We start from the raw sequence: 23,635 nt of genomic DNA, 5'->3' as shown, positions 1-23,635 counted from the left end.
TATACATGAGGCCCCAGGACTTGGTACTTTCCCACTCTGAAGTGAGTTTATAGTGTCTAGTAATTCTGGTAGTGTCAGAGGTTTATCCAATTCCTCTGCACTGAGATTTTCTAGCTGTGGTATCCATAATGTAGCAAAAAACACATTAGATTGTGTCTTGTATTCTTTAACACTAGAATACCTGAAGCCTACAAATAGATCATAAGGCCGGGCCACAATTCCTTCACACCTCCTCATCAGCCTCATTGTTTTGCAAATGTGTCAATCAGCACAAGCAGCAAGCAGCCTTCTATCCCATCCCCCACCGAAGCAGCAAACAAAAAAAAGTGTGCCTGTATTCAAGAATATAGCCAAAGAAAAATAAATTATTCAATGTACATGTTACTGTCAATTTGTAAAAACCAAAGCCCATAGCACAGAGGTAAGAACTGCTGCTTCTAAATCAAGAGGTTGTAAGTTTGATCCCAGATTTTCCCTGCATTTACCATTATAAGTAGAGAGCAGCTGTTATTATTATTATTATATAATAAAAACATACATTTGATTTGAGTCTGCAACAGCCGGTGTAAAATTTTGCTACCTGTAAAAGATATCACTGAAGGGATATAAGCAGACACACAAATGCTGGTGAATCATGTCTTCTTGGTATCTTGTTGCTACTTGATTTTTTTTATTCAGGTTTATTTTTGAATAAAAGTACACTTGTTTCATTATACTTTTGCAAAAGTGTTTATTTTATATTCCAGGTAACCAGTTGAATGATATCAAATCTATCTCTGGCTCTCTCATGAAAGCACACCCACATCCATGCATGAAAATGCAATTATTTGAAAATATTATGTTATTTGAACATGATTTGTCATTTGAACATTGTTTTTTTTTCCGATCTAGCCCAATCTCCACGTTATGGTGCATGGTACTGAGAGTGAAGACAGACTTCATTTTGGGTGCATACACCATCATCATGGCACTGCCAGATCTAAACACTAACGTGGAGAATTGCTCATGTAATGAAGTAGGTTTAGCTACTGGTGGAAGTTCCTGTCCCACTTTATGGTGCCAAGCAGAGTTGTGTTGCAGTCCAGCAGTTTATTAGCCAGCAAAACTGATGTGAAAAAGTTGTCTGTTGTTACAGTTCTGCCTTTGTCCAGAAACAGCTTTATGACCACTGTCTCGGAAAGTTCTTCTTCCATGGGATGAATTGGATCTTTTCCTAATTAAGGAGTAGTATTGTACATGCATATGCAAATCTGGTGTTTTTCACACGTTCTGCACAGGTGTCTTTGATGTCAAAGTGCAAATGCCACATGATAGCCTGACAGTGGTCACAGGGCATCGTATCATAACCACAGAACCAACTCTGGTCATCGCTGCTATTGTGAAAAGAATGGAGATAAATGCCATCAACTCAGAGAGGGAGAGGCAAGTTCATTGTATCATGTGAACATGACTGAGAGAATAAAACTGAACAAAAAATATGCTAACTTTAACAAGTAGCAAAAATTTACACCGGGTGTTACAGACTCAAATCAAATATATGTTTTTATTATATAATAGTATTAATAGCAGCTCACTACTCAAAACAGAAAATGCGAGGAAGACCCGGGATTGAACCTACAATCTCTTGATTTAGAAGGTGCAGTTCTTTCTTCTAACCCACCGATGTGATTCATAAATGGGCTTCAGTTTTTACAAATTGACAGCAACGTGTTAATTGAATAATTTCTTTTTCTTTGGTTATATTCTTGAATAAAGGAGCACTTGTTTTGTTATAACTTTTGTGAAAGTATTTGATATTTGAACTTCAGTCTTCACACATTATACATTTCATGTCAACATTTTATCAGTTTTATCAACATAAAAAAAGTTTCTGTTTTATTTATATGTTCTACATTTCTTGTCTCTCATTTCCTATCATCTTACATTTACACAGATGTTGTAGAAACAGAACACACATGAAATGTATGTATTGCATATAACAATATGTTATTTACCTACAATTCCAGACACCTAACTCCGAGATAAATAGACTTGAGCTGAGACAACTTCAGATACATCGGAGGCGGATGGGATAGCAGGCTGCTTGCTGATTGTGCTGATTGACACATTTGCAAAACAAAGTCGCTGATGAGGATGTGCGAAGGAATTGAATTTGATATGATAAGATCTTATTAGCCTTCTCTCCGTGTTCATAGTAATGATGTCGCGATTTAAAAATGAGCTGTTCTGCTTCTTTTGTTGTCAAAAGGTTGAGTTGTGATTGCAAGCCTATCTTTTCCTAAAAAGTGCTTCATTTGGAGACCTGGGGCATCATGCATAACGCCATAGAATTCACACTAAAACATGGCGTACGGACAAAAGCGGAAATGTGCATACAAACAAAAAATCCAGATGCATAAATCTGTGTGAACGCCAACTTCCACATTCTTCTGCTCCATAAATCCCGGCCAGCATGAAAAATAACACACGTGAACACGCCTGCTGCCACACCCCAACTCCTCCCAGAATTATGCCCCTTTGAATATGCAAATCAATATAAATGGCCATTAAGCTCAACGTTCTGTGAAAAGGCAACGGCAAAAGCACAGGGGAAAACACAAGAATGTCAGCAAATACCAAGTGGAGGCAAGGAAAAACGTACTATTTGTTGGTTTAAACAGTGGTATAAACAACAAAAGGAAGTTGATTGAGTGACATAGAGTGTCGGAGAACCTCGAAAGCTCAAGTTCACAAAGTCACACAGTGCCCGAAACAAAAAAGAAGATGTCAGATATCAAAGATGCTGTGAACAGACAAGTCGTAGCCCACTGTCTGAGTGTCATATGAAAGCTTATTAGGGCACAGAGAAAAGAAAAAAAAATAGGCACACAATGGGAAAAAAGCTCGAAATGTCAACTTTAATCTCGAAATTTCCACTTTAATCATGTAGTTTACTTTGTCATTAAAGTAGAACATTAAAAATTTCATCTTAAAATTGTTTAATTTACTAGTTTCTCAAATCCCATCATAACTAAAGTAGCACGTTAAATGCTTTGTTTTGTATGTGTTCTTCTATGTGCTCTATGTGTGTAAATATCTACGTGCTTCTTAAACGGGCTTTCTCTTCCTCCGACAGGACACAGAATCAATAACATTCGTGATATTACAGCTCTCTGAATAATTAAAATACTGAGATGTATACTTGATATCATTTTCATGATGATAGGAGTTAAAGTATGTTATTAAATATTGGGAACATGGTGGTGCAGTGATAGTGACAAGCTGGCACCCTGTCCAGAGATTTTTCCTGCCTCCCGTGCCCATGCATGACCTTCGATGAAATAATTTATTGCAGCAGTACTGTCTCTTTCAAATGTACTAACCTCCAATTCCTGTCCTTACTTTTCTTTCTCCAAGTAACCAATCGTCACACAATCAGCTCTGGAATAGATGTTAAGCCATCTGTAAGCTTAGAACACCAATTCTTCAAAACTTTTAAGGAACATTGAAATATCTTAGTAGTACGTGTTTAATTATTCTAGCCATCTATCCTTCCAGTGTCGCAACAGCCCCAGCAATAATACAGCGCGAGGCAGGAACAATCCCTGAACTAGCTAGCACTGCGACACCGTGTCCACACATGTTTAATTATTAACAATACAGATTATTTAAATTATGTTAACATTTTATCTGTATAATGTAATAAACATATTTTGCTGCATTTCATCTTAAAAATGATATTGTCATCATATGTAGATACGCACTTTATAAAGTGGCTCAGGTTGTACAATATTATAACTGTATCGCAAGTTTACAGTGAGGTAATTGTATTTATAAGTATAAACAGTTCTACAAGGAGCACTTGATGGACTGATTGAGTGCATTTATAATTCTTGGGATGAAACCGTTTCTGAACCGCAAGGTCCGTACAGGAAAGGCTCTGAAGCGTTTGTTGTATGAGAGCAGTTCAAATAGCACATGGCTGAGGCAGTGTGTGCTTGATGCTGTATACCGATAATTCTCTTTCTGATCAGCTGATGTAGAGCTGTGATTCCACACTCAGATACAATGGAATAAATACTCTTGACTGGTGCATTGAGAGGAACAATGGTAAAGCAGCTATGGTATTTGGAATAGTTTGGCCATTCCATGGACCATTATATTGTTACAGGTTTACAATCAGATGCCTTAAACTAATAAACAATATGTGGTTAATTTCAGTGTATTTGATAAAGCCACGTCAGGGATGTGGATCTAAAAAAGAAAGGGAATCCACACTGAAACAAAAGCACTGCTTTGACGCTGGGTGCCGCCAGTTTGCAAAACCGAGTGGAGAACTTGTGTATGCCGAGCATTTAGCTGGCGTGAAAATGTGCGTGGCTTTTCACCAAGTTTAAGTTTTATACATCACGATTTGAGTGTGGAAATGGGAGTACGCAACATTTTTGTGCGAGCGCACTATTTATACATGAGGCCCCTGGCATGTTCTTGATCTATTCTGGTAATTTCACTTAGTAACTCTTGGTTTCTGATTTATTTTTCTGGGAGAGATATGAGATAATCTGTCTTCTTAAATATGCCTTCACAGTTTCCAAGAGTATTCCTGCAGACACCTCTGAGGATGCATTTGTCTCTAAGAAAAAAGTAATTTGCTTGCATATAAATTCTGTATAGTTCTCGTCAGCTAATAATATGGAGGTAAGGTGCCATCTGAAAGATGAGTATGTGGGGCATAGTGATAAGAGCTCCATGAGAGGTTTTGGTTGGAGATAACAATAGCAGCCTATCTGCAAGATTTGATTGTGGGCAGGAAAATGTTATCTATAAAGAGATAATCAATTCTTGAGTAACAATGATGTACTGGTGAGAAGAAAGAATTCTCTTAAGTATGGATTTAGAAATCTCCATGGTTCTGAAAAGTTATGTTCAATTCAAAACTGTGTGAGTATTTTTGCAGTGTTAGATGTTGTCACCCCTGTAACTGAAGACCTATCCAGTTCTGGATTTAAAATATAATTAAAAACTCCGGCCATTATAATTTTGTGAGTGTTCAAGTTAGGAATTGATCCAAATACATTTTGGATCAAGTCTCTATCATTCATATTGGGTGCGTAGATATTTATCAAAATTAATTTACAATTAAATAAATTACCCATCACATATCACCTTTCAGGATCAGATACTACATCTGATACTGTAAATTAAATTGTTCTATGAATTAAGATTCCCAAGCCTTTCGTTTTCTTTGTATATCTGGAGTGGAATATTTGGCCAGTCCAGTCTCTTTGCAACCGAAACTGATCCTTGCTTATAAAGTGAGTCTCCTGTAAAAATACTGTCTTGGCATTCAGACCTGTTAGGTGAGAGAATACTTTCTTGCTCTTTAAATTCATTATTAAGACCTTTGATATTCCAGCTCACAAAGTTCACTGTTTGGTCAGAGACAATGCTTCTGAACTTTTGTTGTCATTTTATAATTAAGGTTGTACATTATTGCATATGATAGCTTTAACCTTTTTTTCCAATGTTGCTAGGAGTTATGGTTATGAAGCCTGTTGTTTTATTGGCACTTACAATTGTGGGGATGAAAAGGCTAGATCAAAAATAGCTTGCTCTCTTTCCCTCCTCTCCCAGACACCCCCACCCTACATTTTTGCCTTCCCAAGTTAAGCTAGACCACACTTCACAAAGTCCCAGTCCTCTGACATGTCTGGAGACAGAGCACGTCCAGAACAAAACAAGCCCCAAAGCAGTGGTGTAGTGGGAATAGAATAGAGATATCTATTGGCAATACAGTCCAAATACTATAAACCTACTATATAATCTTGAACAGGCTCGAAAGAATAAACCCAGGGTATGATGTTAAACAGTATCCATGGAGATGCAGATAACATTTGATAGTACAATCCTAAAACAATAAACCAGAGGTGTGATGTTAAACAGACCCATTTGGGAAAAAATAAATACATACATATATATAAAGTATGCATATACACATACATGCACAGACATATATGTCAATTTATATATGTAATATATGTAATACATATACACACACACACACACACGCACACACACACAGACAGACATACACATATAAATAGAATTGTAATTAAAAGGTTAAAGTAGCAGGGAAGGAAATAAAATGTATAATTATGGCAAAAGTCTTACTGCAAATAGGCCAACTTGCAAGTGCAGTCTTCTTTGCCTTGCCAGGACATGATGTGACTCATAATCATATTTAAAAAAGAGTCGAGATCAATTTTTTTAGCTCTTTTTCTGCTACATCCGAAGAACTAAAAATGTAGAACTTACCTTGAATATCCACTCTTAATTTAGCAGTATTCAAGAGGCTATATCTAAATTTGGCTTTGTGTAAGCACTGTTAAATGCTGTAAAATGCAGCACATTTACAATCTGTTGAAGGTGAAAAATCAGGAAAAATGCAAATGTGGCTATTTTCAAATAAAATCTCTTGTTTCATTTTGATAATCAACACCAGATTCATTTTAGATTGTAATTCATTGAAACATACAATGTGGCCTCTAGGGTTTGAGATGATCGATCCACGTATGCGGTAAGCTGCTGATATCCCGGTGTCTGATTTGCATCCTCTCCAATTATTTGAGAGAATAGTTCAGCGATGAATTACTCAAAGTTTGGGCTTTCACAGTTTTCAGGGAGACTTTCAATCCTGATATTATTTCTTCTAAATCCATATTGCAGCACAGTTAGTCTGTCTCCAAGCACTCTGCATTGAGATTTAGTAGCCGTTGCTTTTTCATTAGCAACAGAACAACAACAACATTTATTTATATAACACGTTTGCATACAAATGATGTAGATCAAAGTGCTTTACAAGTTGAAGAAAGAATAAAGAAAAAATATAAAAATTAGGTAATACTACTTAACACAGAATAAAGTAAGGTCAGATGGCCAGGAAGGACAGAAAAAACAAACAAAAAAAAAACTCCAGAGGGCTGGAGAAAAAAACAAAATCTGCAGGGGTTCCAAGTCCATGAAACCACCCAGCCCCCACTAGGCATTCTACCTAATATAAATGATCTAAATCAGTCCTCATGGTTTTCAAGCTTCATGTGTAAGAATTAGACGATGGTGGTCATGTGAACCTCTGGCCTTCAATCCATCAATGCAGGAACTACATGGTGCTTTGATCAGGTGGTGGTGACACTGATTGCCACCATAGGAAACCAGAAAAAGAAAAGTAGTGAAAGTAGGGGTTAGTACGGATTTTGGAGCCATGAAAAAAGTAGAAATTAAATGCATATACAGAATATCAAGGTTACTAAAATGAAGCTGAGAGACAGTCATGTTAGAGTATTGGGTTTTTAGCAATTTTTTAAAGTTATCCACCGTATTAGCCTGGCGAATTTCTATCAGTAAGCTATTGCAGATTTTAGGTGCATAACAGCAGAAGGCTGCCTCACCTCTTCTTTTAAGTTTAGCTTTCGGAATTGTAAGCCGACACTCATTTGAAGATCTAAGGAGTTTAAGGTGAAAGGCATTCCGAGGAATAGGATGGAGTGAGTTTATTTAAGGCTTTGTAAACCATAAGCAGTATTTTAAAATCAATTCTGAATGGCATGGGTAACCAATGTATTGACATCAAAACTGGAAAAGCTTGGATTTTGTTTTCCTAGTTAAGATTCTGGCAGCAGCATTCTGCACTAGTTGCAATCGATTGATGTATTTTTTGGTTAGTCCTGAGAGGAGTGCTTTGTGGTAATCTAGTTGACTAAAAAAAAAAGTGAGAACTAATTTTTCAGCATCTTCCAAAGTTATAAGGGATCTAATTTTTGCTATATTTCTTAAGTGAAAAAGTGCTGTCTTAGTAAACTGATTAATATGTGATTTAAAATTTAAGTCAGAGTCAATAATTACCCCTAAATTCTTTACCTCTGTCTTTAATTTTAAGCCTAATGGGTTAAGTTTATTTCCAATACCCTCATTATATCCATTTTTGCCAATCACTAAGATTTCCAACTTCTCCTTATTTAGTTTGAGAAATTTACAACTCATTCATTCAGAAACACAAGTAAGACATTGTGTCAGACAAGACAGTCAGGGTCATCAGGCACTATTGATAAATACAGTTGTGTGTAGTCAGCATAGCTGTGGTAGCTCACGTTATGCCTTGAGATAAGCTAAGACCTAATAGAAACATACAGATTGAAAAGAGCAGTGGACCCAGGATAGATCCTTGTGGAACACCATATAGAATATCAAGTGTCTTTGAAGTATAATTACCACAACTAACAAAGAATTTTCTATCTATCAAGTAAGACTCAAAACAATTTAAGACATTACCAGAGAGGACGACGGACTGACTAAGGTGATTTATAAGAATATTGTGATCAATGGTATCAAATGCGGCACTCAGATCTAAGAGGATGAGAACAGATAAACGGCCTTTGTCTGCATTTACCCACAGGTCATTTACTACTTTAATGAGTGTAGTTTCTGTACTGTGATTTCTTCATAAACCTGACTTAAACTTGCTAAAAACAGAATGTTTATTCAAGTGATCATTTAGCTGCATAATGACTGCCTTTTCTAGGATTTTTACTTAAGAAAGGCAGGTTAGAAATAGGTCTAAAATTTTCAAAAACAGAGGAGTCAAGATTATTTTTCTTGAGCAGGGGTTTAACAACAGCAGTCTTAAAACAGTCTGGGAAGATCCCCATATCTAATGATGAATTTACTATGTCAAGAACACTCTCTGTTAGCACATCAGATGCTTCTTTGAAAAAACTTGGAAGCCAGTTGTTCAACTATTTTAGTATGAGTCGTGAACATTTGCTTAACGTCTTCAAGTTGAGCATTAAGTGCCCTAAATTTATTTTCAAAACTACTCACATTTTCCTGTATTTTTTCCTTAATTTTTTATACCATGCCTTTAAAGGTTGTTTCAAAGCAATTACTTAAATGTTTCTCTGAGTCTTTAATATCCTGAAACAGCTTCACATTTTTCATGTTTATGTCCTTTATATCTTTTCTTATACCATTTACATCTTTCATTATATCATTTGTGATCTTCTTTATATTACACTTTATCTGACTTACTGTATGTCCTCCCCGAGTGTGGTAATTATTATGGTAGTTATTGTGGTGATCATAAGGCGATTGTTACCTTCAGCTCTACTGCTCGTTTTGGTCTTCGCTGAGCTATACAGTTGGAGAAGCAAGCCCAGTTGGAGTCGGTGGCACTGGCTTGCAGTGGGTAGTTGACAGTGCAGAAAATAAGGCCAGTTTCAATGAACTTTCTGGAATCAACGAGATCTCCTGACCCGATGCATTCGCACTTACGTTCACACTTTCGTTCTCAGTTGGAGGTGATGCTGTGGATTCAGGTCCCAGGAGATCCATTCTTTCACCTCTCTGTTCCAGGACAGTCTCTGCCAGACCATATGTTGAACTTGAGGCTTGTTTAGACTTAGATGAAGCTTTAGTTGTCGTTTCCGTTTCTTTCTGAGCATTTTTTCTGCCAGTCATGCTTATATATACTTGCATATGCTGTAATTAAAGTCCCTCAGGTTAAGTAAATACAGGATACCTCAGGATGATAAACAAAAAAGGTAAAATAACAGTGCTGCTAACAGAGTTCCGTCTCAGACATACATCTCTTGAAACGGACAAGACCAAATCCATTCTTCTTTCCGTTTAATTATACAGTGTATATATATATATATATATATATATATATATATATATATATATATATATATATATATATATATATATATATATATATATATATATATAGTGAGAGAAAGGGGGTGCTGTTGTCCCCTTGAACCCTCAGACCACACATCAGACTCCAGGTAAAAGTCCAATTATTATTTATTATAATAATAAAGTGCACAAAGCACCCTCCACTCCACAATACTCAATATATCAATAATTACAAATACACTAATCAATCCTCCACTCCCAGCAGCTCAGTCACCCTTCCTCCCAACTCGGCTCAATCTGCTGGGGTTTTCCAGAGTCCTTTATAGTCCTTGACCCAGAAGTGCTTCTTTGTCTCAGTCCACATGATTTCATAACACTTCCGGGTCAGGTGAAATCTCCTTCTTTTCTTCGTCCCGGAGGTACTTCATTAATTCCATTCCCATGACTAGAAAATACTTCCGGGCTATAATAAAAATCCTCGTGTCTTCCTGCAGGCCCCCATGGTATCCAGCAGGGCTGTGATGTAAAACTCCACTGTCCATGATGCCCTGCTGGAACCCGGGGCACCTCCATGTTGCAAGAAGGGCTCCACCTGGCGGTGTGGGGGTATTGGCCGGGATGAACTGTCGGCCATATACCACAATATATATATATTGTGAAAGAAGCCCAGATCACAGACAGACACCACGATTTTGCCACACAACACACCTTTTATTTGCAATTGGGGAGCGTTTCACTCTACTCCCCACAGCACAGTACATAAGCACCAGCACACAATAATCAGTCCCTTCTTCCTCTTTCTTTGTTTATTAGCTGCTTCCACTCCTCTCCCAGGAAGTTCAGTCTTCCTTCCTCCTGACTCTGGCCACCTGAGTTGTGGCAGCTGTCTCCTTTTATAGAGCACCTGGAAGTGCTCAAGCTGTTCCATGATCACCTTCCGGCTGCAATTCCGGGTGTGATGGCAGCCCTGCACAGGAGGGCTCAACTGTTTTCCACATGCCTCCTGGCGATGGCTAAGGGCCGCAGCAGGGTTGACCCTCCCCGCTCCGTGGCATTGTAGCAAGCCAGGGGGTCTGTCCTCTGTCATCCCAGGGGAAGTATTGCCGCGTGAAAGCTCCTTCCACCTGTCCTTCCCTTTCGGATGTGTCCCAGCCGGGTAAGCATCCCGGCTGCCCATTACAATATATATACTGTATATATATATATATATATATATATATATATTCACGGCATTCGTAGTCTGTGTCACAATCTGATTGTATGGGTGGTTACCTACCAGGTAACGCTTGTGGTTGGTCAGCAATCTGCTAACATCCGCCACGGTGCCCTCAGTTTGTGAGGAGCAGATCATAGAATGGTTGAAATAGTTTACTGTCAAATAAATGCAAAGAGTACACGACACGTGTTTCGCCCTCATTCTGGGCTCATCAGGTGTACACACTCCACTGCACTCCCTCTCGGGAATCGAACCTCGGACGTCAGCGCCAGAGGCGATGCCCCTAACGTTGCGCCACGGCGTGTGGTTTGTTTATTTGACAGCATGTAGATCGGGGTAATTACATTCACGGCATTCGTAGTCTGTGTCACAATCTGATTGTATGGGTGGTTACCTACCAGGTAACGCTTGTGGTTGTTCAGCAATCTGCTAACATCCACCACGGTGCCCTCAGTTTGTGAGGAGCAGATCATAGAATGGTTGAAATAGTTTACTGTCAAATAAATGCAAAGAGTACACAACACGTGTTTCGCCCTCATTCTGGGCTCATCAGGTGTACACACTCCACTGCACTCCCTCTCGGGAATCGAACCTCGGACGTCAGCGCCAGAGGCGATGCCCCTAACGTTGCGCCACGGCGTGTGGTTCGTTTATTTGACAGCATGTAGATCATATATATATATATATATATATATATATATATATATATATATATATATATATATATATATATATATATATATATATATATATATATATATATATATATATATATACTTGAATCATTGAATCAGTAGCAAAAGAGAGAATTGAAACAACACTGAATGCCTTTAAGAACAATACTGCACATCTACTCTCTGACACACTAACACTGAGGACATTCAGCAGAAGTGTGTCAAGAAATGCTAATACGTCTGCATAATTCTTCACTGTAAGAAATTTTTTTGAATTTTCGTCCTTTTTAGTCATTATGGTGTTATGTTTGCACCATAGTGTGTGTGTATATATGTTTTTTTCTGTCTATTGAAGTATTTATATAAAGAATCTCAGTAAACAGCCAAATTCCCCCCTGGGGACAAATAAAGTTCTATCTATCTATCTATCTATCTATCTATCTATCTATCTATCTATCTATCTATCTATCTATAACACGCTTATGAGATGTGGTAGGAAAGCCAGAGTCCTCTGAGAAAGCCCCACAGAGAGGGCTTTTGATAATGTACCATATGAAACGTTATCGATGAAATTAAAACAAGTGGAAAATCAAGGTGTCTGGAGTAGGCTAGGTAAAATCAAAGCAAAAGTATATAATTAATTTTTTAAAAATTAAGAGAGGATAAAAGTGGTGTCCCTTAGGGATCAGTGCTGGGGCCATATATTTTATTAAAATATCATTTTTCACTATATAATATATTAATAACTGATCTCGATAGGAGTTAAATAAAAATCTGGTTAAGTTTGCAGATGATGCTGAAATAAGTGGAAAGGTAGATAATACAGGAACAGCTAAATTCTTACAGAGGCTCTTGGACAGAATACAATCTTAGGCGGATTTGTGGCAGATTAAATTTTATTTAAGTAAATGTGATATATGTACAAAGTAGAAGTATTAGATTTGAATACACAATGGAAGGTTTGAAATCTCAAAGTTTCCTTATGAGAAAGACCTATGAAACATAGTGGACTTACCACTGTCAACATCAAGACAGTGTACAGATTGCTGATCAAGAATAATAGGATGTTTGGTTATATTTCACAATGTGTGGAGTATAGTTTAGAGAGGTTATGCTTAAATTATTTAACTCAATACTGAGGCCTTGCCTGGAGTACTATGTACAGTTTTGACCTCCTTATTATGGAAAAGATGCAGCAGCACTAGAGAAAGTCCGGAGGAGAGTGACTATATGTAGTCCTGAATTAAGGATTGACAGGTATGTGTTATGAAGAGAGCATTTAAGCAAATGGACATTAAGAAGTGACATGATCAAAGTGTTTTAAATTATGAGGGGTATTTGTACAGTGGAACATGGTGAAACAGTTGGAAACGTTGGGCAAATTTCACAGAAATGTTAGAAAGCTTTCTTTAGTCAAAGAATCATATATGCATGGAATAAATTAGTCCTGCGGTGGGTTGGCACCCTGCCCAGGATTGTTTCCTGCCTTGTGCCCTGTGTTGGCTGGGATTGGCTCCAGCAGACCCCCGTGACCCTGTATTCGGATTCAGCGGGTTGGAAAATGGATGGATGGATGGAATAAATTATGTGAGAATAGGTTTGTGTGACTAGAACAGACATTACTATTAACTGAACAGAAGTAAAAAGCAGAGAATGGGGTTCACAAAGCTAAATAATTTGAATCCCAAATTTCCTCTCTGATTTTTTACAAAGTAGGAAACTGAAGGAGATACTTCTGCTATGTTTAATATGTCCAGCACTTTGAAGCAGGCAGAAATAGTGGTTTTAACAAAAAGCTTTAGGAAGAGAAATGGTAGAAAAACCATTGTGCCATGGTGTTTTTTTAAATGAAGAAATGATGATTTAGACATATACAGAAAGAAAAAGACTGTGAAAGGTATAGATGTGAAGGTTAGAAACAGATGACAGTGTGAAGCTCTGCCTATATGTGAAATTCAAACCTCAACTGTCTTTTAAAGGAAAAGGCAGAATATCACATTCCAGTCAAAAATTCAGTTTTGAGTTGTAAGGGCCCTCCACAAGAACCAATGAAATTTTAATGTTACTAAGCTGTTTGAGTATTTGTAAATATCTAGGTGTTGACATCACAGGTGCAGGCAAAGATCTTATCCACTATTGAGGTGCTTTTCTGTAGCAGCTATTTCTCAGAGTTTTAAAGTCTAAAGCATAAAGAAAGAAAACCAGAAACAGAGAAAATGTACAGTACATATTGTATAACATTTAGGTGCTGTAGCTGCGTTTTTCCAAAATTACCCAAGTTCAGCAGCTCTAACTCAAAAAATGGGATTCAACAAAAGCCTGACGCGCAGAAATGATTCCACAGACAAAATATCTTCGTTTTTAAAAGTTTAGTTAAAATTCAAAGTTCACACAAAAAAAAAAGAAAATTAAAATAGTAAAAAAAAGAATTCTTATTAAGGAAAGTTCTGTTCAAAGCTTAAATCATGTTACATCTCAAATCGTTACTGTTTACTTAACATTTCTGAACCATTTCAAAACGATGACGATCAGAAAACTGTATGCCTTCCCCATTTCTGAGCTGAAAATGGGTCTTTCAAGTCCCTGTTTACTGGGACCTGTTCTAAACACAACAACTGAATCTATTATCACACTGTTTCTCAGTTATAGTAAGAAGGTTCTATCTCTTACTAACTTATAGGGGGAAAAGACTATACCATTGACTATGACTATGGAAGAAATTTGTATTCTATTCAAATTAAGCAAACATTAATATGAGTTTAACTCAAAACTTTAACTTTCTAAAATTGGCTCTTACATTTCTGGCCCCTAATTGACTATGCAGGAGCGGAGACAATTACTATATTTTACTTCAATATGAGCCAATTAACTTTATTTTAACATTAACTATTGTTTTCAAATCACTAGCAATAACACTGTAAACAAACATTTTAAAAATTTCATGTTTCAAACATTGGCTGTTTCTTGAAGCAGGCACAGTTTATTCACGGGTCTGTCCAGTGTGCTGTTTTTGGTCTGCACACAAACTTTTCTGACTGCACCTTTGGCATCTGGCATTGTCTTGATGACTCGACCCATTACACAGGAATTGCGAGGTGTAGTTTTATCTACAATTAAAACAACGTCCCATGGTTCAAAATTTCTTCTTGGTGCAAGCCATTTTTGACGTTCTTGAAGTATTGGCAAATAGTCTTTAGTCCATCTTTTCCAAAACAAATCAACCATATATTGAATTTGTTTCCAGCGTCTTCTTGGGTATGGTTAATTTTCTGAAATGAGTTCAGGTGGCATTTCAGGTTGTGTCTTCATTAATAGCAAGTGATTGGGCGTGAGTGGTTCTAAATCATTTGGATCATCTGATGTCTTTGTAAGGGGTCTATTGTTGAGTACTGATTCCACTGCACACATCATTGTATGAAGATTTTCATCATTGAGTGTTTGTTGGTTTAGTGTTGAATTTAAGATCTTTCTTATGCTTCTGATTTGTCTTTCCCATACTCCATCTTGATGAGAGGCTGTTGGTGGATTGAAAATCCATTTGATTTCTTTCTGCATCATAGTGTTGCCGATTTTTTTGTGTTCCAAGTTTTTAGTAGCTTCTTGTAGCTCTCTTTCTGCTACAACGAAATTTGTTCCATTGTCTGAGAGCATGATTTTAACTTGTCCTCTTCTACTCATAAATCGGAGTATGGCTTGGATACAAAAATCAGTGTCTAAGCTATGTGCAATCTCTATATGCGCAGCTCTGGTTGTTAGGCACGTGAAGATTACTCCATACCTCTTGACTAGACTTTGTCCTCTTTTGACTAGAAAGGGGCCAAAATAATCGACTCCAACATTAGTGAACGGTGGTTGGTGGGGTGCTAGGCGATCTTCCGGCAAATCTGACATTTTTTGCTCACCTGCTTTCACATTGTTTCTTCTGCACGTTGTGCACTTAGAAATTATTTTTCTGATAGCTGAGTTTGCTTGAGGTATCCAGTATTTCTGGTGTAACTGTGTGAGCACATAGTTGCGCCCACAATGTCCAGTTTGTTTATGAATATGCTGCAATATGAGAGAATCAACATGTGAATGCTTGTGAAGAATTTCAGGATGTTTAGCTTCTTCGGGCATTGCAGCTTTGCAGAGTCTTCCTCTAACTCTCAGTATTCCATCTTGTATGATCGGGTCAAGTTTATAGATTTGACTGTTCTTTTTAATACCTTTAAAGCCTTTAATTCTTCTGGAAATTCTTGCTGTTGACTGAGGCGGATAAGCTCTGTTTCGGCTTTAGCTAAGTCTTCTAGAGAAATTGGACTTGGTTTTAAAGTCAGTTTATACCTTTTCATGTGCTTTGTGATGAGTGATTTTTGTTTTTCTGGATTACTGTTAGATTGACTGACTTCTGGTTGGAATGTTTTTCTTTCATTTCTTAAGTTCAGCATTAAGTCTTTAAACTTGAGGAACCAAGCCACTGCTTTCTTCAAGCGATGCCAATCTGAAAAGTAGGTGATTAATTCGTTGATTTGCTCGGTTGCCTCCTCTATTCTTGTCATGTTAACTACACAAGTTTTAACTTCTGGATCATCTTCAAAGAGTGAATCGTTCAATTGATCTGGTCTTTTTGGCCACTCCCATTCGGGCTTCAGTAAGAAACTTGGACCTTGTGACCATGTGGTGCTTTTGAGAAAGTTTTCTATGCTTAGCCCTCTGGATGCTTGATCAGCCGAGTTAAGAGCAGATGTGACATACCTCCACTGTGAAGGATGTGAATGATCTCTGATCACGGAGATTCTGTTGGCAACAAAGGTCTTGAATCAAGTGCTTTCATTTGAAATGTATTTTAGCACTGTGGTGCTGTCAATCCAAAATGTAGATTCTTGTAAGGGCATTTGAAGCTCACCTTTAACACTAGAATTACCAGAGCCTACGAAAAAACTCGTAAATCCATCCCACCTTAAATCGCGTCTTAAATCCGTTTGCACCTCTCCGCCAGAGTCTTTTGTCATCTAAATGTGCTGATAAACACAAGCTACTAGCAGCCAGCTATTCCATCCCCCCACCGACTTAGAACAAACTTCTCCTAGCTCATGCCTTGCCTTGATTTGATTATCTGGGATTGAAGTGGAGTTTTAGAGTGGAAATAATATAGCGTTATTTGGAATACACGCATTTCATGTGTGTTCCGTTTCTATAGTAGTCTGTGCAAACACATTTTTAAAACAGAAACGTTTTTCATATTCTAATAGTAAATGACAAAATGTAGGCATAAACTATATAATGTATGAAGCCTGAAGTCCATATATCAAAGAAACACTTTCACAAAAGGTACAAATAAGAGAACACGTGCGCTTTTATTCAAAAATATAACTGCACAAAAAAAAAAGCCGCGTTAGCATGCCACATTGACACTCTTACTACAACTGCTGCGGTGGCGTAATGGTATGCTCGCAATGTATTGTAAGAAAGGACAACGGACCTTGGTTGGAAACAGTTGCTCATCAACTGTAATATGCTGCCCTGGGTTGTAACTCAGAACACAGTTCTCAACAAAACGTTGCCAGATGTCCGAAATCGCAGCAAATCTGTTGTTTTTCACACGTTCTGCATGGGTGTCTTTGTTGTCAAAGTGCAAATGCCGCATGATAGTCTGATATCGGTGCCGGGGCATCATATCTTTGATTGCCGGTACAACAAATAGTTCTGACCAGGCATCAGCCACAGCACCAACTGTAGTCATCACTGCTCTTGTCAAAAGAATGGAGATAAATGCCATCAGTTCAGAGAGGGAGAGGCTCCAGCAACTGTTTCCAACCAAGGTCCGTTGTCCTTTCTTACAATACATTACGAGCAAGCCTGACAAATTTGGCATCAAGTTTTGGATTGCGGCAGATTTGGAGACAAAGTACTTGTGCAATGCCACTCCTTATTTAGGAAAAGATCCCAGTCATCCCACGGGAGAAAGACTTTCCGAGTCTGTGGTTATAAAGCTTATGGAGCCATTTCTGGACAAAGGCAGAACCGTAACAACAGACAACTTCTTCACGTCACTTTCACTGGCTAATAGACTGCTGCACCGCAATACAACTCTGCTTGGCACCATGAATAAAGTGCGACGGGAACTTCCACCTGCAGCTAAAGTCAGTTCAGTACACGAACAATTCTCCACGCTGGTGTTTAGATCTCCCAGTGCCATGCTGACAGTGTATGTGCCCAAAAAGAAGAAGTCTGTCTGCATTCTCAGCACAATGCACCATGATGTGGAGATTGGGCAAGATAAGAAAAAAAAAACAAACATGGTCACAGACTACAACCACATGAAGGTATGCTAATGAAAAAAATATTAGTGTGACGAAGTATTCTGGTGCTATTCTGGTGATAAAATGATTTCTTCAAAATGTCACATATATTTGTCTTTCTTTTTTCCCCAGTGTGGCGTTGACATCATGGACCAGAAGGCGCGTGCTTATTCAGTGCGAACAGGAACACGCAGGTGGCCGGTTGCTGTGTTCTACAACATCCTTGACCTAGCAGCGATGAACGCACACGTACTGTATAAGGCATGCACGGGGTCCACTGAGAAAAGAAGAGTGTTCATGGCTCACCTTGCAGAGGAACTTCGTCATCTCTTCTTACAGGAAAAGGCGATGGAAAAAGAAAAGATGATACAGCATCAACAAACTTCCATTCTAAGACCTCAGCTTCCCCCAGGGAAGAAAGTACAGTGTCAGGTGCTCATTCACTGTAATAGGAATCATAGCACAGAGAGGTGTGTACACTGCAACAAGTACACATGTCGTAAATGTAGGAATGGCGGACCTTGGGTGTGTGGGAACTGTTAATATTTGAATGTGATGATTTTATATAGCACGGATCGGAAATCAGCAGTTCTTAACATTGCACCACGCAAGCTGTCGTATCAACCACCAACTGTAACTTGCTTTCTTTATTCTTCGGTTATAGTCTTGAATAAAAGTGCACTTTTATTTATGTGAAAACAGCTGTGTCAGATGGGGTTGTATGGATTGATTCTGAATGCGACTGCGAGAATGAAAAGTGAATAAAAAAAAAAAAAAAAGCTAACTTTTACCAGTATCATAAGTTACACCGGCTGTTACAGACTGAAATCAAATTTATGTTGTTATTCTAAAATTGTAAGAATAAGAGCAGTTCATTTCTCGAAGTGGAGCCGTGCAGGATCGAACTCACCACCCTCTGATTCCCAGTCAGGAACTGATACCATTACGCCACCGCGGCAGTTATAGTAAGAGTGTCAATGTGGCATGCTAACGTGGCTTTTTTTTTTGTGCAGTTATATTTTTGAATAAAAGCGCACGTGTTCTCTTATTTGTACCTTTTGTGAAAGTGTTTCTTTGATATATGGACTTCAGGCTTCATACGTTATATAGTTTATGCCTAAATTTTGTCATTTACTATTAGAATATGAAAAACGTTTCTGTTTTAAAAATGTGTTTGCACAGACTACTATAGAAACGGAACACACATGAAATGCGTGTATTCCAAATAACGCTATATTATTTCCACTCTAAAACTCCACTTCAATCCCAGATAATCAAATCAAGGCAAGGCATGAGCTAGGAGAAGTTCGTTCTAAGTCGGTGGGGGAATGGAATAGCTGGCTGCTAGTAGCTTGTGTTTATCAGCACATTTAGATGACAAAAGACTCTGGCGGAGAGATGCAAATGGATTTAACCCTATAACGCCGAGAGCGACGTTTTCGTAACATTTAATTAAAACGTATCTGGTACAGAAATTCTAAAGCTTTTGGAGCCGACGACGATGTCAATGAAATCGGCGCACTTTACTATTACAAATGCATACCGCTAGTCAGGCATTTTAGCGGCCAAATGCTTGAATAGTGGCACATGTTTCGACCGATTGTGCGTGTGTGGTTAGGTGCTCGTTGGCGTTCAGTGCATTTTACGATAATTTTCAATCTAGTGAAGTTTTAGTGTTGATATTTTTTGTATATGTTCATAAAACTGTAGTTTTTATGTCAAAGGTGTAATACTCATAAAAAACATTATATTTATTATATATTTCCGCTTTTTCAAAACGTAACGAATTTGTTACGTTCGTCTTTTGATTCGACGGTGACAAAAATTACCACAGCATGGATTGTGGTTTGTTTTATGGAAAACGGCGAATTTATGACCTAGATGGAAGCGGTACAGACTCAGACAAGGAACCAGATGCTAATACGGATGACACTGGTAAATAAAATGTGTATTATATTTAAAAATTTTGATTTTACAATATACAATTTGGGCAGCACGGTGGCACAGTGGGTAGCGCTGCTGCCTTGCAGTTGGGAGACCTGGGGACTTGGGTTTGCTTCTCAGGTCCTCCCTGCGTGGAGTTTGCTGTTCTCCTCGTGTCTGCTTGGGTTTCCTCCCACAGTCCAAAGACATGCAGGTTAGATGCATTGGCAATTCTAAATTGTCCCTAGTGTGTGCCCTGCGGTGGGCTGGCAACCTGCCCGGGGTTTGTTTCCTGCCTTGTGCCCTGTGTTGACTGGGATTGGCTCCAGCAGACCCCCGTGATCCTGTGTTCAGATTCAGCGGGTTGGAAAATGGATGGATGGATATAAAATTTTAATTATATTGCTATTCAAACTATTTTGATAACAATATTTATTTTTTCCCATGATAGGAAGTGAATATGCGCCCGATTATTTTGATTTGAATGAATTAGAAGACCTCGTAGTTAGTAATGATAATACTAGTGAAGATGAGTTAGAAACTTCAGTTGTTGAAGTTGAAGAATCAATTCCAATAACTACAAGTTCAAAGCCATCTACATCAAGAAATTTCCAATCAAAAAGAATTCCTCTTTGGCGGCACATTTCTGGAGACGGTACAGCTAGACCTATGCCTAAATGGTTAGGACAAATAGATTCTTCTGGGGTAATAAAACGTCCTGTTGAATATTTTAGACATTTTTTCTCGAAGGATATCATTACTCATATTGTCGACCAATCAAATCTTTATGCAATCCAGCACAATCCCAATAAACCTCTTGCACTGAGTAGCCAGGAACTTGAGCAATTTTTGGGTACACTGCTTGCTATGTCTATGGTGAAGCTCTCAAATTCACGTTTATATTGGAAGAGCAAACTAAACTGTCCTATTGTATCGGAAGTGATAAGTAGAGATAGATGGGAAGAAATAAAGTCCAAGATTCACTTCAATGATAATTCACAAATTCCCTTACCTAATGAGAAAACAGATAAATTATTCAAGATCCGGCCTTTGATAGACCATTTACAAAAAAAGTTTTGGGAAATACCAATGCCCCAAATGCTATGCGTGGATGAACAGATAGTTCCATTCAAAGGTAGATCAAGCATGAAACAATATATACCCAGCAAACCACACAAGTGGGGATACAAATTGTTTGTTCTTTGCGATGACAAAGGCATCATGTATGATTTTTTCATATATTCAGAGAAAATTGAACCGGTATTAGGAGAACCCGACTTGGGAGCTAGTTCAAATGTAGTACTGAAATTGGCCCAATCAATTCCTGTTGGATTGAACCATTTATTATATTTTGATAACTGGTTTACGTCACTTCCTTTGATGACAACTTTAGCAAAGAAAAAAATATTTAGCTTGGGAACTGTTAGAATCAATCGTTTGCCTGGCATCAAACTAATCAAGGACAAAGATTTGATGAAAAGAGGCAAAGGGTCCCATCAAGAAGTGACTGCTCTAGTTGAAGATACTGAAGTACGTGTAGTGAAATGGGCAGATAATAGAGTTGTAAACCTTATGTCAACTTTTGCCTCGGCAGAACCAAAGGCCAACTGTAAGCGATATGACAAAAAGACAAAACAAACCATCACAATCGATTGCCCCGCTATTGTGAAAACCTACAATCAGTTTATGGGAGGTGTTGATTTGATGGACTCACTAATTGCACTGTACAGAATTCACATCAGATCGAAAAAATATTATCACAAATTATTTTTTCATTTTATAGATGTGACTGTTGTGAACACTTGGCTACTTTATCGTAGAGACTGTGAGAGCCTTCAGTTACCAAAAAAAAAGATCCAAAGTCTGCAAGAGTTCAAAATGAGCATCACCGAAGCTCTTCTTCTTGAAGAAAAAAGTAATAGACCAACAAAAAGAGGCAGACCTTCTACTAGTTCTACTGATGTTGAGTTTGCTAACAAAAAGAGAAGAGGTCCTGCCACCAAAAGTATCCCTGGAAGTGATATCCGTTTGGATGGTCTTCACCATTACCCTGAGGTCACAAACAGAGGAAGATGCAAAAATGTAAATTGCAAGAGTGCACCAGTATTTTTCTGCAGCAAATGCAAAGTTCATCTTTGTATCACAAAAGAAAAAAATTGTTTTGTTCAATTTCACACTAACTAAAATTATAAACAAATACATTTTGTATTATACTTTATAAATAAAATAAGCTTTCAGTTTGTTTTTTTTATTTAATAATAAAATAAGATGAAAAATAATATAGAAATGAAGGTGCATTTTTTATTCTTGTATTATAGATCCATGGACGAATGTGACAATTTGGTTACATTTAAAAAACATTGCAAATTTTATATTTTTTTAATATATTTTGGTTGTTTTATATATTGATAACTATGAAAGTAAAGAATAAAAACAAAAAAAAATTTTTTTCCTGAAATTAAAAATTCAGGCGTTATAGGGTTAAGACGCAATTTAAGGTGGGATGGATCTACGAGTTTTTTCGTAGGCTCTGGTAATTCTAGTGTTAAGCATTTTGTCCATTGCCACAATGGCTGATGTCAGCTCCAATCTTGGAATCGTGACCTGTTTTAATGGTGCAACTCTTGACTTGCCCATCAGGAATGAACAATGCTTTTTGCCCTCATCATTGGTTAAGACAAGGTAAGTGACAGTGCCATATCTATCTTCACTAGCATCTGCAAAATGGTGCATTTGTGCTGTCTTTATGGTTCCAAACCCGGTAGGTTTGAAGCATCTGTTCACTTTATAGTCTGTAGGTAACTGCAAATCATCCATCCATTTTTTCCATTTCTGAATGTGTTTGACATCTACTTCATCCCACCCAAATTTCCTTTTTCATAAGTCTCTTAGAATAAGCTTTGCTGGCAATAAGGCAGGTGCTAAAAATCCAAGTGGATCATAAACTGAGCTAACAACAGACAGAATACCATGCCTTGTAGCGGGCTTGTTTTGTAACTTAATCTGAAATTTGAAACTGTCTGTTTCTGTGCACCACTGCATGCCCAGGGCACGCTCTGTGGGAAGGAGACTGTGGCTCAAATCTAAGTCCTTTTGTTCATGAGCTCTGTCTTCTTCAGGTATGGACAATAAAACTGCTCTGTTGTTACTCACCCACTTAGTCAAATGAAATCCCCCTTTGAGGCATAGAGCTTGGAGGTCCTTTGCCAGCTTTATTGCTTGTTCTTCTGTTGCAACTGACTTTGACAATCATCCACATAGAAGTTATTGAGAACGGTGTTAACTGCTCCCTCAGGAAATGTATCTCTGGCATCTTCAGCTGTTCTGCGCAAAGCATAAGAAGCACAACTGGGTGAAGAAGTAGCAACAAAAAGATGTACTGTCATTTTGAATTCTTCAAGGTCTTTACTTAGATTACTTTGAAGCCACCACAAAAAACATAAAAGATCAGTGTCTTTATCTGGTACTTTAACTTGGTAGAACATTAACTTAATATCTGCCATTAAGGCTACTGGCTCCTTTCTGAATCTTGTAAGGACGTCAATGAGTGTGTTAGTTAGGTCAGGGCCTTTTAATAATTGCTCATTAAGTGAAGTCCCCTGGTAGGTGGCTGTGCAGTCAAAGACCACTCGAATCTTATTTTTCTTTGGATGATACACACCGTGATGTGGAATGTACCACATTCTGCCTTCATTGCAATTCAGGCTTTCTTTGGGTACCTTGACAGCATAACCCTTGGAAATAATGTCTTTCATGAAGGCATCATAGTCTTCATGGAAACCTGAATTTTTGCTCAGTTTTATTTTGAGTCGAATAGCACGCTGTTCAGCAATACAGTGGTTATTTGGCATTTTAAGTGTTTCATCCTT

At 37.9% G+C, this 23,635-nt stretch overlaps 1 protein-coding gene across 1 annotated transcript; it reads left to right on the top strand.

The window, feature by feature from the left end:
* Window positions 1-19,678: 19,678 nt before the first annotated feature.
* On the top strand, window positions 19,679-22,102 carry LOC114643421 (piggyBac transposable element-derived protein 3-like). Its single transcript, XM_028792004.1, has 3 exons — window positions 19,679-19,778; window positions 20,218-21,848; window positions 22,085-22,102. Exons 1-3 carry the CDS (start codon window positions 19,679-19,681, stop codon window positions 22,100-22,102), a joined length of 1,749 nt encoding a protein of 582 aa, XP_028647837.1.
* The last annotated feature ends 1,533 nt before the right edge of the window (window positions 22,103-23,635 follow it).

Source organism: Erpetoichthys calabaricus, chromosome 7, assembly GCF_900747795.2.
Source record: "Erpetoichthys calabaricus chromosome 7, fErpCal1.3, whole genome shotgun sequence".
Lineage (NCBI taxonomy): Eukaryota > Metazoa > Chordata > Cladistia > Polypteriformes > Polypteridae > Erpetoichthys > Erpetoichthys calabaricus.
The sequence above is the reverse complement of the archived record's forward strand: the minus strand, read 5'-3'. Positions and strand labels throughout refer to the sequence as shown.

Bases quoted from the DNA above. Each gene is read 5' to 3' on its own strand.
- LOC114643421 (XM_028792004.1), top strand. From the start codon at position 19,679: ATGGATTGTGGTTTGTTTTATGGAAAACGGCGAATTTATGACCTAGAT. The intron at 19,779-20,217 runs GTAAATAAAATG...TTCCCATGATAG, and splicing joins TGCTAATACGGATGACACTG to GAAGTGAATATGCGCCCGAT.